At 42.2% G+C, this 14970-nt stretch overlaps 1 protein-coding gene across 1 annotated transcript in view; it reads right to left on the reverse strand.

Moving 5' to 3' along the window:
• hiw (MYC binding protein highwire) overlaps positions 1 to 14970 on the reverse strand; it is a 287002-nt gene that overhangs the window by 156062 nt on the left and 115970 nt on the right. The window contains exons 31-32 of the mRNA XM_065451052.2: positions 6689 to 6942; positions 4351 to 4590 (exon numbers count right to left, since the gene is read on the reverse strand). Of these exons, the coding sequence (XP_065307124.2) occupies positions 4351 to 4590; positions 6689 to 6942 (494 nt within the window). The remainder of the gene's footprint in view (positions 1 to 4350; positions 4591 to 6688; positions 6943 to 14970) is intronic.

The following is a 14970-nucleotide window of genomic DNA, read 5'->3' on the forward strand; positions in this document are numbered from 1 at the left end:
CACCAATTTCCTAACTTTTTCTTGCCTGGCATGTGCTGCCACTATGCAGGGATACAGGAAATTTTTTTCCTTGCACCTCTTTCTCTCTGTTTTCTTGCATGGTTTGTTTGCTCCGGCGCGTCTATATATTACCGCTCGCACATTGGTGCACGTGCGGGTGCGCGGCAGTTAGTTTGGGCTTTGTTCAGCGGGCGGTTTGGGCTTCTTATGCTCACAAAAGTGATGGCCATCTTATTACTAATCGCTCAAAGGGTGACCGCATGTTAGTCGCTCATTTGTTGCTCACAGGGGTGTGCATACGAAGGATGCTGCCGTGCATGCGTTTCTTTCTCCTTCTTTCCTTTTTTTTTTTGAGACTCATGAAAACCAATTGCCTCTGGTTGGTGATAAGATGAAGGATTAGCAGAAGTTTGTCAGATGTTTTGCTTTTCTGACGGACGCACAACCACACAGTTTTCTTGAGTGCGCTCACCTATGCAGTTCGATTAGGCTGTGGACGTAAATATTAGTGTAAGAGAAGGAACATTTAAGACTTACGAAATATTCTCGTGCGTGCATTTTTCTAAGCCTTCGAACTATATCTATAACAATGCACCAATTTTTTAATTCTTATAAGCTCATTTCCTATTTTATTGTTGTTATTCATGAATAAACACTACATATATACCAATGCAAAATATATTTTTCTCACTTTACGGTCAACCTAGAAAAACTATGGTAATTTTTTTTTAGATAGGTCTCTAAAGAATTTAAATCTGCAATAAAAAAATCGACCCTGGGCGGTCACATATGAGGAAGAAAATCGACCATGAAAGGGTTAAAATTTGTCAGGTTTTACGTCCAAGAGCCACAACCTTGCTATGAAGAATGCCATTGTGATGGGCTCCGGATTAATTTTTTTCGACACAAGGTTTTATAACGCACACAGAAAGCATGCTATATGATCCCTCTTGCACTTCAGAGGAATCAAATTAACATTGTGCTCAGCAGCAAGAATGCTACAGCACATGAGCCATTGTTAGAGATAACTCTTGCTTGGCACTAAACAAAACTACTAAGATGAATAGGGGTGCACGAATAGATGTTTTTGACAATGAATCAAACACAAATCAAATAATGCCAGATCTAAATCAAATATAAACCAAATCCAGTCGAAACTCGCGATAACGAAATGCTGTGACAACAAAATTCTCACGACAACAAAATATCTTCAAATCCCCAGTGAATGCCCATAAGATTCAATGCATTTTGTACCTCTCAACAAAGAAATGTCACTGTACTACAATCCTGCATCAATGAAATTCCCTGGAACGTAACCCCGCATATTACACATTTGCGTAAGGCTAGCAGGCTCCTAAATGTGCTCAAATGCATTTGCTTTGCACTAAAATTGCGTAAAATACCATCACATTACACTTGCGTGGACGCCACCATTTTTGTTCACAAGAACAGCCAAGCACCAGAAGTGATCACGTGCGCTGGAAACACATCATGGCTGCCATCTTGTTTGTTGATTGCCCATTTTAAGTGGCATGCATGTTGCTACCAGCATGTGACAATGGTTTTTGCACATCTAGTGCAGTGCATAATGTGCACGTTGGTAAGAAAAATGCCGCAAAAGCAAAGAAATCCATGTCCCATCGATGTGGAACCGCTTATGGTGCTTGACTTGGCGGTTGCAACATGGAGTGCCACGCATTCGGCCGTGATTGAGCAATCGTCCAGGAATACGCATCCCTTGCTTCAAGAACGCTGGTTTTGGTTCCACCCAACAGGCATCCCATGCGGATTCAGCGCCGGACATACATTTGAGCGAAGGGTCGTAATCTTGATACGAGATACGATCCCTTTCCCACTCGACACCGTATGCGTCGGCATCTTCAGGTGACAGCATGAGCTGGAGAAATTCTGGAGCATCCGTGGAGCACTGTTGCTCTGTGTCCAGTGCTGAGTTATGCAGTCTCACAAAAGCGATTGTATGCGCGAAAGCAATCGACAGAGAATACTGCTCCACTGCAGTGCTATCAGTGCTGATTGATGCAAGCAGCGCACTTTGTACTGTTAGCAGTGCAGTTCTATGTGCTCGAGCAAAGCTTGCCAAAGTAAGCTAATGGAATTTTGACTGTAAAGTTTCATTCTGTGACGCATTACCTATATGTGCTGCCTCATTTCGCAACAAAATTATTGTGAAAGCAAATTTTTTTCACGCTCCCCACTGAGATCGTTATTGCGAGGTTCAACTGTAGTGCCAGATGTGAATCAAATCAAGTACTGAATATTTTTTTTAATAGTTTGTGAATAATGCAAAGCATTCAACTTAATTGTATTCACAATGATGGAAGGTTTTTGTCATTACACTGCACATCCTAAAGCATGCTTTATTAAAAGCAGAAAGGGGGAATTAGGAACAACTAAAGAGATCGTTCGCAAACTCGGGGCTCTTCAGAGCATACACTGGCATCCATTATTACATAATTATTTGTCGTTGCACTTACATTCTTCAACGATCTCATGGTTGTGTAAGTTCCTGCCATTACGTAAGCAGTTCACCATCGTTGACGGATATTCATCCGATTTAACTGACGTCTCCTCCTGTGTTCCCCAGGGCAGCACCTTGGGTCCATTACTGTTTTTAATCTACATCAATGACCTGCCTTCTAACATTACTTTAACCATTAGACTTTTTGCAGGCAACTGCAAATATATCGAAAAATTAGCTCACCCTCTGAGCTAATTTTTCTGAACACCTTAAACTTCAGAACGACTTAGATCAAATAACTAATTGGTGCACATTGTGGCAAATGATGCTGAATCCTGACAAATACAGAACTGTGACTTTTACCCGCAAAAAGACGCCTTCAGCCTTCGCATGCTCACTAAATTCTAACCCTTGTGCGCATGCGACTTCATACAAGTACCTTGGCGTATATCTCACTGCCAATCTTTGCTGGAAGACTCACATTAATAACATGACCATCAAAGCATCGCGCACTCTCGGCTATCTGAAGCGTAATCTGCGAGATGCCCCATTAACCACTCGAAAACTAGCCTATCAGACTTTTGTTCGTCCTCAACTTGAATTCGCCTCGCCCATATGGTCACCACATCAGGCTTATCTAATACAATCACTAAAACGAATTCATAACCGCACGGTACGTTTTATAACCAGGAAATATGACCGACAGACTAGTGTTACTAACCTGAAGTTCTCGCTATCACTCCCGACACTAGAGCTGCGAAGGAAGGTCGCTTTGCTCTGTCTTTTCCACAAAATAATTCATAGTCAGCATCCTACTACCCTTCCCCTTACCGAACCACATCAAACATCCCGTCATCTTTGTAATAGCCACAGCTTTAGGCGCATATTTGGCAGAAACACGGCTTTATTCATCAGCACTTCCGCATGCCATAAGCTACTCGAATGATCTTCCTGATTGCATTGTTGCCATTCCTTACTCTGCAGTCTTCAAAGAACTGGTTTTCTTAGCTGTGTTATTACCTGTCTTGTACTTTGTTAATCACCCCTTTAGCCGCCATTTCAATGTTCCTTCAGAGATTGCATATGCTGTGCAATACTTTTCTGGCCTTATATTTGTAGCTTTATACTTGTCATTACCTCTCTGCGTCCTGTGAAAATGTTACCCATTGTATAATGATGCATGAGCTGCTTTTTTGTGTCCTTCATTTTCTGTACATGCCCCCCTCACACAATACTCCAATTTGGAGCCTGTGAGTATTTTAAATAAAAAAAAATTAGATAATGTTTTTAAAGGTAATGTTGTTGACCTGTTTAATAACTGTGTATATATTTGCAACCAAACCAGATGTGCACGTTGTCTGCACTAATGGCAGAGTGAAAAAGAAAGCACTTTTCACTTGTTTGAATGGTCTAGGCAGATGGTGCCGCTATTGTATAAAGTTTGTTGCAATAAAGGGTATTCTGATTCCAAAACCATAGGTCCTGCTTTTATAAATAACAACAAAAAATAGCAACTGCTGAGTGTCACGTCTAAACAACACTTTATTGCGAGTGATCGCGTTTAGCCTGAAAAGTCTGGCTGCACGAGCGATGTATCACACTCTAGTATGTTATGTCCACAGTGGTTGAGATGAAGGTTATCGTATTTTTGCTTCAAGTTCATGCTTGATTGCATACAGTAAGCAATGGAAAGTACAAGAAAATTATTCACATTTTCAAGTGGTGACTACTCGATTTGAGGACTGAATGAAAAACGACAATATTTGATTCATTATTCAAACATTCCGAATAATTGCACATGCCTAAAAGACGAACCGAAAGTGATATGAATGACAAGACATTTGAGAAAGCTTGCAGTCAACTGCACCCACCAATGTCTTTCGTGCAACCACTTCAACAAGCAAAGGGTACACAGTGGATGAGTCAGCAGCATCAGGAAGCTGGGTTCCAGTGCTTGGGCTCTCTGGGGAACAAGGCCCCTCAATGCAGGGCCGAGTCTCTCTGTCCAAGCTAGGTGGTAGCAGGCAGGTCAGCTGAGCAGCAGGGGAACAGAGTGAAGACAGAACAGCCGCCAGAAGTCGGTCGCCAAAGTCTTGACTGCTGCGCCGGGCCTGCAAAGAGATGAGCAGGCAACAGCAATGAGGTTGCACAAGTGAAATTGTCAATTAGGCAGTGAAATAATTACTATGCCCAATGGAGAGGGGAATAGAGGCTGTCATCTAAAGGAGCCAAACAAGGGAGACAAGCCCATTACCAAGCTCCATGTGTGTTGGAGGTAACAGGTGTGTTGGAGGTAACACAATGGCCTAATTTTTCTTTGCCACTTCCTTGATTGTGTTAAATCTGTTTATATGAAAGGTATGTGAATTGCAGAAATTAAGGCTTCCACAAAGTAAAATAATTTCAATTCTTTAAAAATTAACTGTCTTTTCCTTGCTAACTAAATGCTTGGTTTTCCATTAAAAAGTTAAGAGAATGCAGATGGACATACTATGCATAGAGAGTCCTGTAGTAACAGAGATATACTTTAAAAAGTGTAAGCTTTTCGTAGATACTGCTTTGCCCTGCCAAGGAAGATGCAGGTTCTAGACGATGAAAGGTAGAAAACAGGTCATTTTAATCATGCAGACTTAGTGATTTCAGATTGTGAACATTTTTATAAAATAAGTTATAAATCTGGATATAATGTGGTAGTAATATTTACAGAAAAAGTGCACTTGTCAACCAGTTAAACTACATCACCTAACCAGTGTTAATAAATACCATTTTACGCATAATGTTACAGTCATTCTAATTACATGTAGCTTTAACAAAAGTTAAGTGCAAGAACATGATTGCCAGTATGCATCATACTGCAGCATCAAGTCCAGGCTGGCCTGTAATGAGGGCATAATTGATCCATACAGGCTTGTGCATTTGGGCCTTGAGAAACACACCTGCCAAGTACAGTAAAACCTCATTAATATGTAGTTGGCGAGGAATATGGATCAGGTATGCACTAAACGATGTACCAATTAACCAACAATGACAGATGAGCTGCTATAAGCTTACGGACTAAAAAGAAAAAAGAAAACATGTTAATTCTCTCACAAAAACACACATGCAGACACGTTTTATTTGCGAGCAGGCAGCAAAAAAATCTGCGATTTTCACGTGCTGCTATGGCAGCCTTGCAGTAACAATGGTATCTTCAAACTCAGCAAGGCTGCAAGTCAGTTTTTCCATCGCACACCACTTCTCTGCAACCACTCTCATGATAGTCAACACACTAGCTGCGTCGGATACCTAAGAGTCATCATCCTCGTCGTCATCAATGATGAAAACGTGGAAGCACTAGGTGCTAAGGAAGCAGGAAACACGTCGTGGATACCATGTTTTGACGTCACTATCGTAGGCGACTGTAGTCCAGGAAAGGTCTGTGTACTGCAATTTCACTATCTATGGTATGCATACATGACATTTCACAATATCACGCTTGTATGTGCCAAAAAATGAAGTAAGTACTATGCACTAACCGTTTGGCATGCATTAAGCAACTAAGGCTTAAGCAGTCGGCCAATACATTAGGTTCAATGGCAATAGGACTGGGGATTCATCGCAGCTATACTTAAACCCAAATTACTTATTAAACGGGTACATATAAGCGAGGTTTTACTGTATACCTCTTATCCAGACCATTTACTCTGACACAAGGCCAAAGGTTCAGATAAAAGAGGGAAGTACATCTCAAACTACAGACTGATAACAGTGGTACACATTACAATAGTGGCACACAGTGAAATGGTATACGTCATATGTGGAAAAAAAAAATCTGGGGTGTTACGTGCCAAAACCACAATCTGATTATGAGGCCCGCCGTAGTGGGGGACTCCAGATTAATTTTGACCACCTGGGGTTCTTTGACATACAAGCAATGGACTAATATTGTTGCAATCACCACGCTGGACATTATCACTAGCCAGGTAGCTAGGCATGAGTACACGTGTTCTGGAACAACTGGCCAAGTTCATAGCTACATTTAGGACTAGCAGTTGTTCAGACCACAATAAATACCTGTCCTGATATCACATTGTCTACCAAATCTGTCACACGACATGGTGGCAGTAGTGGCACTATAGCGCAGTATGATTAGTGATGCGAAAGACAGCTTTGGATAACTCTGACCATGGCTGAAAATAGCAAAAGGATGAAAATGTCAGGTCCACTCACAGGTTCAACAAGAAGCTCACAGAGGCCACGCCACTTCAGTGTGGTGCTTGGGTAGAAGGTATGGTAGCAGGCCATGAAGGCAGCTTCACATTCCTCCAGCAGTGTGGCTTGCATAAGAGCCCCTTGCCCAAGAAGGCCCTCAGCATCCTCTGGCAGGCCACTGCCTGCTGAGAGGATGCAGCTTAGAAGGCTCTGAGTGTCCGCCACGCACTCTGCCATTCGCGATGACTCAGGCTGCACCTTCTTGGACAGAGCTGCAATTAAAAATGGGAGTTCCTGTCAGTATTTAAAAAGTCAAGGAAGTAAGAACTCATCATCAATCATCATCAAAGCAGCAATCAGTGTCTATTGACGATGTCAGTTCAGATTCTGCCTACATTCATTCAGGTGTCCCCAAAGGTTCTTTTCCTGGGCCGTCATTCTTTTTCATCTTCATAAACGAGATTGCTCAAGACATACAAGTAGAAATCCACTTATTTGCAGACGATTGCATCCTATATAACGAAATCCACAGTTCCGATGACCAGGTTTCTCTTAACAAATCTTAAACCCAGATTACAAATTGGTGTACTTTGCGGCAAAAAAGATGCAAATAAACCCCAGCAAAACTGTAGCTATGACACTTACGCGTAAGATGAATCCACTCACTTTTCCTTATAGTATCAGCGGCAACACATCTGTCTGTAGTTTCAAGTTACAAATACCTAGGGGTAATTATTACATCTGATCTTCGATGGAATGATTCCGTCACCTACATACACAAGAAAGCCATGAGACAACCAGGCTACTTACGGAAAACACTTCCAAAAGCTTCAAGCGATGTAAAACTTTTGGCCTATGAAACGTATATAAGGCAAACACTCGAATACGCTGCGGCAGTATGGGATCCGCACACAAATACAAATGTAAGGAAACTAAAAAATATTCAGCGGAAAGCAGCTAGATTCATTTTTAATTCGTACAGCAACAAAACATCGTCAACTGCTCTATTAATTTCCGCAAATCTAGAATCCCTACAAACAAGACAGTACCGTGAAAGGCTAAAAACATTCTACATGATATACAATGATAACCTTGGAATCGACAAAACTACGTACTTGAAACCTCTTACGCAGCATCCCACTCGTTCTTTCCATTAAAAAAAAAGTTAGCGAAATTTCTTGCAGAACTAATACTTACATAAATTCTTCCTTCCCCCGTACCATCCGTGATTAGAATCATTTCCCCAGAGAAGTAATCGAGAGCTCTTCTGTGACCGCTTTCACTGCCGCACTTCAAGATGTGAAATGATAGTGTCTTATCACCAATGGTCTAGCAACGTTCCATGAAAGCGTTGCACTTATATCCTGCTTTTCTTTATTTTGATATTTTTACAGTTAAGTTTTTCATTATACTGTGCATCGCATTGACATGTATAACACATCTAACCAAATACTTTTCTTTTTTTTCTTTTTTTTCACATTTCCAATCGTTCCAATCGGCTCTTGTCTAATGCGTCTCGAAGTGTGCTCATATATCTACTATTGCGATATGATGCGTGTTCATATATCCACTATTTTGCCATTTGAAATTATATTATTTAGTGGCGTACTTGGCACATGAGTCGCTTCTCTCCAGTTCCATTTGTTTGTATGTGTGCTCATTTCTTGTTCAGGTACATTTGTACCGAAGTGTAACTCACTCCTGCTTAAGGCCTGGAATTCAGGCTAGCAGTACTTAATAAATAAAAAAATAAAAAAATAGCCACAAAAATTCACATTGGAAAGTGGAGGACACTGGGATGGCTTAACCACCAGTCTGAGTACTGCTCGGAATGTTGGCATTTGGAAAAGTTAACTAAATCAATGTTTTACAATGTAAGGAACCACTGATTACTGGTCAAATGGTAGGTGACATTTGAGCCAGTGCTAATTGTGTAGATGTTTAGAAAGCGTGACATTTTTCAGCCATCCAGGGATTTACACACCGTCATGCTTAGACAAGCAACTTAGCGAGTGCAGTACGACTGCTATTCCGAAGTATATAACCTGTGCCACGCAATATCGTGAGACACGACCGCACCCCTGTACGATGTTCATCAAAGATATCAGAACTGGCAGGGGTAGGGATTGAGCACAGGATTCATGGGTTCTGCAACGTGAACTTCACTACATGTTTTTCGAGCTGCAGATCATATGGGCAGTGGGCCACTGATACCCCTTGGGGCCAGCGTAATGGGATTTTACTTCACGCCGCAGTGTGTGCTTGCTGCACTTTCGGTATACCGTAACCGCGCTATGCAAGCATGCTACACATGTTCGCAGTGCTGCCCAGTTTTCAGCTCCGGAAGAGTTTACATATCAGTGCATGCCCTCAAAACTGCAGCATTGACAAAATTCACATCATTTCTGGATGATACTGAGTTGGATGGTATAGTCCATGGAGAGGGCACGGCATTCAGCCTGTGGACAGCATGTCTAAGCCGCTACTGCTGCTTTTGCAGGTCCTGCCATGTTTTTTCGCCCTGGCTTCTTCAAGCAACACCCGACCAGACGCCAAACTTGCCACATCATCTCGCCGACAAAATTATTGCCTACGCATTGGTGAATCACCTGCCCCGTGGAGTGACGACATCGGTACCAACAGTATTAAAGGACCATAGAGAAACGGGCCACTTCCGACGGCATGGCACTCAGCCTGTGGACAGCATGTCTAAGCCGCTACTGCTGCTTTTGCAGGTTCGTTTTCGATATGAAGTTCCATGTTTTCGTAGCGACAACCGTTTTCCGTTAGTTCTGCCATTAGAGTGCCCTTGTAGATTTTGTCAGACTGTTGCTGATTGTTGGTCGATGTTGTTCCTGCTTATAATGTCGGAAGATATTGAAGAGAACCCTGGGCCAACAACCGCCCAACTATTGCAGATGATACTAGATAACCAGATCATGGCTGATAGTGGTTTGAATGGCATTAAGGTTCAGATCTGTCAACTGAATCCAAAGATGAACAAGGTATGCGATGCACTAGATGGTATCCAGGAAATAAAAGCCAGAATAGATTCTCTTGAGGATACTGTGTGGTTACAAGCCAAAAAACTGGTAGATTACGAAAACAGAAGCAGACGCAACAATCTTCTCATTTTTGGTGTCGAAGAAAGTGCCTCTAAAACACATTGATTAAAAAAAAAAAGCAGTCATGGAAGAGGTATTTCAGGACAAGTTCAGCATCGAAGTAAAGACGATAGAAAGAATACATTGCCTAGGCAGGATTAAAGAAGGAAAAAGGAGGAGAGAGAGAGAGGGAGAAACAACTTTATTTGCCACTGCAGGGTAGGAAGTTAGGGCAGGTACACCTAGTGTGGCTCCCAGGTGGGGGCGACATCTTGGGCCCACGAGACGAGTGCCAGTTGCGTTTTTTTGTCAGCTCGTCAGCAGCTGGTTCCAACCCTCCTCGGAGGGAGCTGGCAGTAATGATTGTGGGGGAGGGTTACCCTCGCATCCCCAGAGAATATGTGCCCGAGTGGCGAACACTCCATGGTCGCACTTAGTACAGGCAGGGTCGTAATCCCCTCCAGTGATTAAATAAAGCCTAGAATAACTGAGAATTGAATCAGTCTGCAGTCTGCGAAGCATGGTGGCTTGCGCTCGTTCGTGGTCGGGGTGGGGAGGTGGGTACATGCGTCTCGTCTCCTTGTAGAAGTTAGTAATGTCAGCATAGGATTTGGGGGCCTCTGTGGGTGCATCTGGGTTCGAGGGGCCGGCCTCCCGGTTAGTTAGGCCTTGGGCTAAACGGTCGACCCCTTCGTTCCCAGAGTTCCCCGCGTGAGCAGGTACCCACACTAAGCTTACAGTTCTGTCGAGAGCGCAACCGCGGAGGATGTGTGTGGCGGGGAGACAGGGTGAGTTTTTTGAGAAATTTTGGATGGCTTGTTTAGAGTCACTGAGAACCGTGCTTGTGCGGGGATCCACGATGGCTAGTGCGACTGCGACCTCTTCGGCAGCGGTGGGGGAGTGTGTGCACACTGTAGTGGCACTGATGAGAGATTGCGTCACATACTTGCTACAATGACTATAAGTAAAAGGAGCACGTGATGAAAAACTGCTACAAACTGAAGGGATCCTCCTACTCCATCAGCAATGACTATGCAGCAGAAACGGTGGAAATTCGAAAGAAGTTATGGGGAAGTGCTGCTTCAGAAAGAGCTAAAGGAGGGAAGGTTTCACTGATCTATGAGAAATGGTAGACCTAGACAAATGGTACGTTTGGGATGAAGCACGAGGATAGCGTTGGCACATAGCACAAAGCAGGGACAAAACTGCCCCAAAATTGCACTGCTTCTCTGTAACTACTGGTCTGGAGGGCGCTTCTAATTCTAAGCAGCAGCTCGCATAGCTACATCTTCTTTTGTTGAATGCAGGGAGTATTGCAAATAAGATCACAGAACTTGAATCTATATTACTCTCTCATAATCCACACATAGTTATTATTACAGAGATGTGGTTGAATACAGCAGTTTAGTTCCAAATGACTGTGTTGTTCCTCCAGGGTATAAAATGTTCAGATGGGATAGGGGCTCAAGAGGTGGGGGCGTAGTTGTAGTTGTGAAATCATCAGTTAGGGCCGAAAGAATAGACTGTAGTCTTTCAGAAGCAATGTGGTGCAAAATCTTATCAAATGGTGTTGCGTTATTAATGGGAGGCATATACAGGGCCCCTGCTACCACGCCTGAGTTACTGGACAAATTAAATGCTTTTTTGTGGACTCATTTGAATAATAGTATAAGGCTGATAATGATTGGAGATCTTAATTTACCCCACATAAACTGGAAAACTCTCTCGCCCGGACACACGGAAGTTTTGAGTGCTGAAAACTACTGGAAATTATGATTTATCATAATTTACGGCAAAATGTTAAAGAAAATACATGAGAAACTTTATATTCTAAGTCATTGTTAGACCTTGTGTTCATATCTTGCAAAATAGCTGCTAGTAGTGTGTCAGTCGAACCAGGAATATAAGACCACAAAATGATATCCATCAATATACCAATCGATATACCCAGTCGCCGGCGATCACCTGCTTTTAACCTTTAGACTACGCACGGGCAGACGATACAACAATAGCAGATAACTTAAGTTTATCATTTAGTGAATTTGAACTTGTGTCATCTAGTGAATCTGTAGAAAAATTGTGGCAACGTTTCAAGGGAATCGTCAAGCATTGCATAGATAAATTTATTCCTACCTGCATGAAAAAAACGAAGCAGCATAGCCCATGAATAACTCGGGAAATAATACACCTAAAATGCAGAATAAAACGATTATACAAAAATAAACAAAACTCAGCCCAGGTGTCCCATTTGCGTGCTCAACCAAAGTCAGCATTACGGGAATCTAAGGAAAAGTACGTTAACACAGCGCTTTCTGGGTTCCTGAAGTCTTCGCCACAAAAGTTTTGGATGCACTTAAGGGATAAGATAAAAAAGTAAGATAAAAAGATAAAAGATAAGATAAAACATTAAGATAAAAAGCGGACCTCAAATGATCACGGAAAAGACGCAAATACCAGACTGCTTCAACATATTCTTCCAGTAAGTATTTATGAAGACGAGAACAGAGCAAGGAAACAATGAGCGCAGCGAATTGGGCACCTGTGCAATGCGCCCACTAGAAATCACTCAGGCAGGCATATTTCAGCAATTGCTTACGCTTGATGCCAAGAAAGCAAGTGGGCCAGGCGGGATCCCAAGTGAATTTCTACGGCGATATGCGGAATTGGTGTCATTTTACCTAACCATAATCTTTCGAAAATCCTTGGAAACCAGTTCACTACCTTAAGATTGGCACAGCGGTGTTGTGATTCCAGTTTCTAAATTTGGCAGCTGAAATCAAATTCGCAATTATTGTCTCATATCCCTTACGTCTGTGACTTGTAAGCTTATGGAGCATGCAGTAGCAAAGCATATCATTCTTTTCCTCGAAGCCAATAACTTTTTCTTATTGTCACAACATGGATACCGAAGCGGATTATCTACTATTTCGCAACTTGTTGAGACGGTTCATGATTTGTATCCAGCTTTGGATGCTTGCGAACAAATTGACGTCATCTGCATAGATTTTGCAAAGGCATTTGATAAGGTACCGCATTGTAAATTGCTTTTTAAAATTCAGAATGCAGGTATTGCTCCAGACATTGTGAACTGGATTGCAGACTATTTGAGTGGTCATGTACAATCCATCCGCAATTAAAACATCACGTCTCATCCACTAGAAGTCTTGTCTAAACCGCCGTGGTTGCTCAGTGGCTATGGTGTTGGGCTGCTGAGCACGAGGTCGCGGGATCGAATCCTGGCCATGGCGACCGCATTTCGATGGGGGCGAAATGCGAAAACACCTGTGTACTTAGATTTAGGTGCGCGCTAAAGATCCCCAGGTGGTCGAAATTTCCGGAGTGCTCCACTAGGGCGTGCCTCATAATCAGAAAGTGGTTTTGGCACGCAGAACCCCATAATTTTAAGTCTTGTCTAGGGTTCCACAAGGGTCAGTATTGGGGCCGCTATTGTTCTTGATTTACATCGATGATATTTCCAGTGTTCTGGAATCACCTGTTAAAATAAAACATTTCGCTGATGATTGTTTGCTTTATTCGATAGTGGCAGATAAAACCGACCAAAGGAAAATTATTCAATGCCTCCAAGACTTACATGACTGGTGCATAAAATGGGGAATGGAAATAAATTATTCGAAATCGACATTTGCTCATATAACAAGAAAACTGCGCCTTTCTTTGAGTATAAAATTGGCAACAACTCTTTGTTGAATGTACATAGCTTTAGGTACTTAGGGGTGATCATTAATCATGACTTATGCTGGTGCCTCCAAGTGGAGGAGGTCTGCTCTGGGGCTTACAGGAAACTATTCTTTTTGAAAAAAAAAAGTTGCAGCATTCACCAACACATCTGAAGCTAATTGCATACAAAACATTTGTTCGCCCGGTTCTGGAGCCTGCCTCCCCAATTTGGAGCCCTCAATAACTGCACTTGCGAGATAAACTCGAAAAAATTCGGAGAACTGCTGTGCGTTTTGTTTGTTTGCGTTATTGGAGAGCCAATTCTGTAACACACATGCTGAAATGTTGGAAATGCTAGAAATGCAACTTGGAAATGCGACTTGGAACTGCTAGAAACCCAACAAGAAAAACAACGAATGAAATTCTTTTTCCAGGTAACCAGAAATCAAATAAGAATAAACAAAGAAACATACATTCGCCCCCTTTTAAAACACAGTGCGCGTTTAAACCACAGTACTAGTGTACAGCCTTATAAAACATGCCTTGATGGTTTTCAATACTTGTTCTCCTGACCAGCGATACCCTAGCGGGACAAGAAGCTCTCATCCAGCAAGTACGTCGAGTAGCCATGGCCAGTGGAGTCCTGGAATGAGGACACTACCCACTCGACCTCAAGAGCAACGACCTCGATAGTCCAACTGAATGTTTTCTCTCTTTTTTCTTCGTGTATTAATATATGGAATGGCCTTCTGGACTGCACTGTGACAGCACAAAATGTTAACAAATTTTATATTCAACTAGAATTGTATTACAGGCAACAGGATAATTAAGAATTGATCATGCCTACTGTTATTCTGTGTATACTGTGTATACTTGCTCATCCTCCCTGTAATTTGTGTTTTACAGCGCTGTATAACGTTGTATTGTCGGCGCTGAAATTCATCTTTTTATTTTGACAATTCCTCTCCTGCAATGGCCTTCAAGTGAGGGCTACAGTATTCCTAAATAAATAAATAATATGTCAGTCCGAGTTCTCCAGTCAAACCATTGGCTTCATTGTGATTAGAAACAAATGAAGCGTAGGGAAGGAGACACCAATATGCCTGCATGCTTGGTGATCATGGTTCAACGCACTCAACCACGGAGCACATGCAAAGAAATTAACTGTAGCAAATGCGTATCTGTCATGCCGAAACTGAAACCAAAACCAGTTTATCGGGAACTACATTGGCATAGTAACACGAAACAGTTAGATCCCTCACCCCGTAGCTTTCTCTCCATTGCCACAGAAAGTCGTCCCCGAGTATAGTCGAGATGAAAAAGTCCAGCCTATATTCATCATCACTGCTTAGACTTTGTCTTCGAAAACAAAACAAAAGCACATCACTCCTCATAAAAAAATGCACATACTGCCTTCTGCATGTCTTGCCTGGCTTTGGACTTGACTTTTTAATTTACTTGCACTATGTTGTCATGTGAGGAATAAAAACTGAATAGCGCTATATATTCTGTTGTATC

Source organism: Dermacentor albipictus, chromosome 3, assembly GCF_038994185.2.
Source record: "Dermacentor albipictus isolate Rhodes 1998 colony chromosome 3, USDA_Dalb.pri_finalv2, whole genome shotgun sequence".
In the NCBI taxonomy this organism is placed as follows: domain Eukaryota; kingdom Metazoa; phylum Arthropoda; class Arachnida; order Ixodida; family Ixodidae; genus Dermacentor; species Dermacentor albipictus.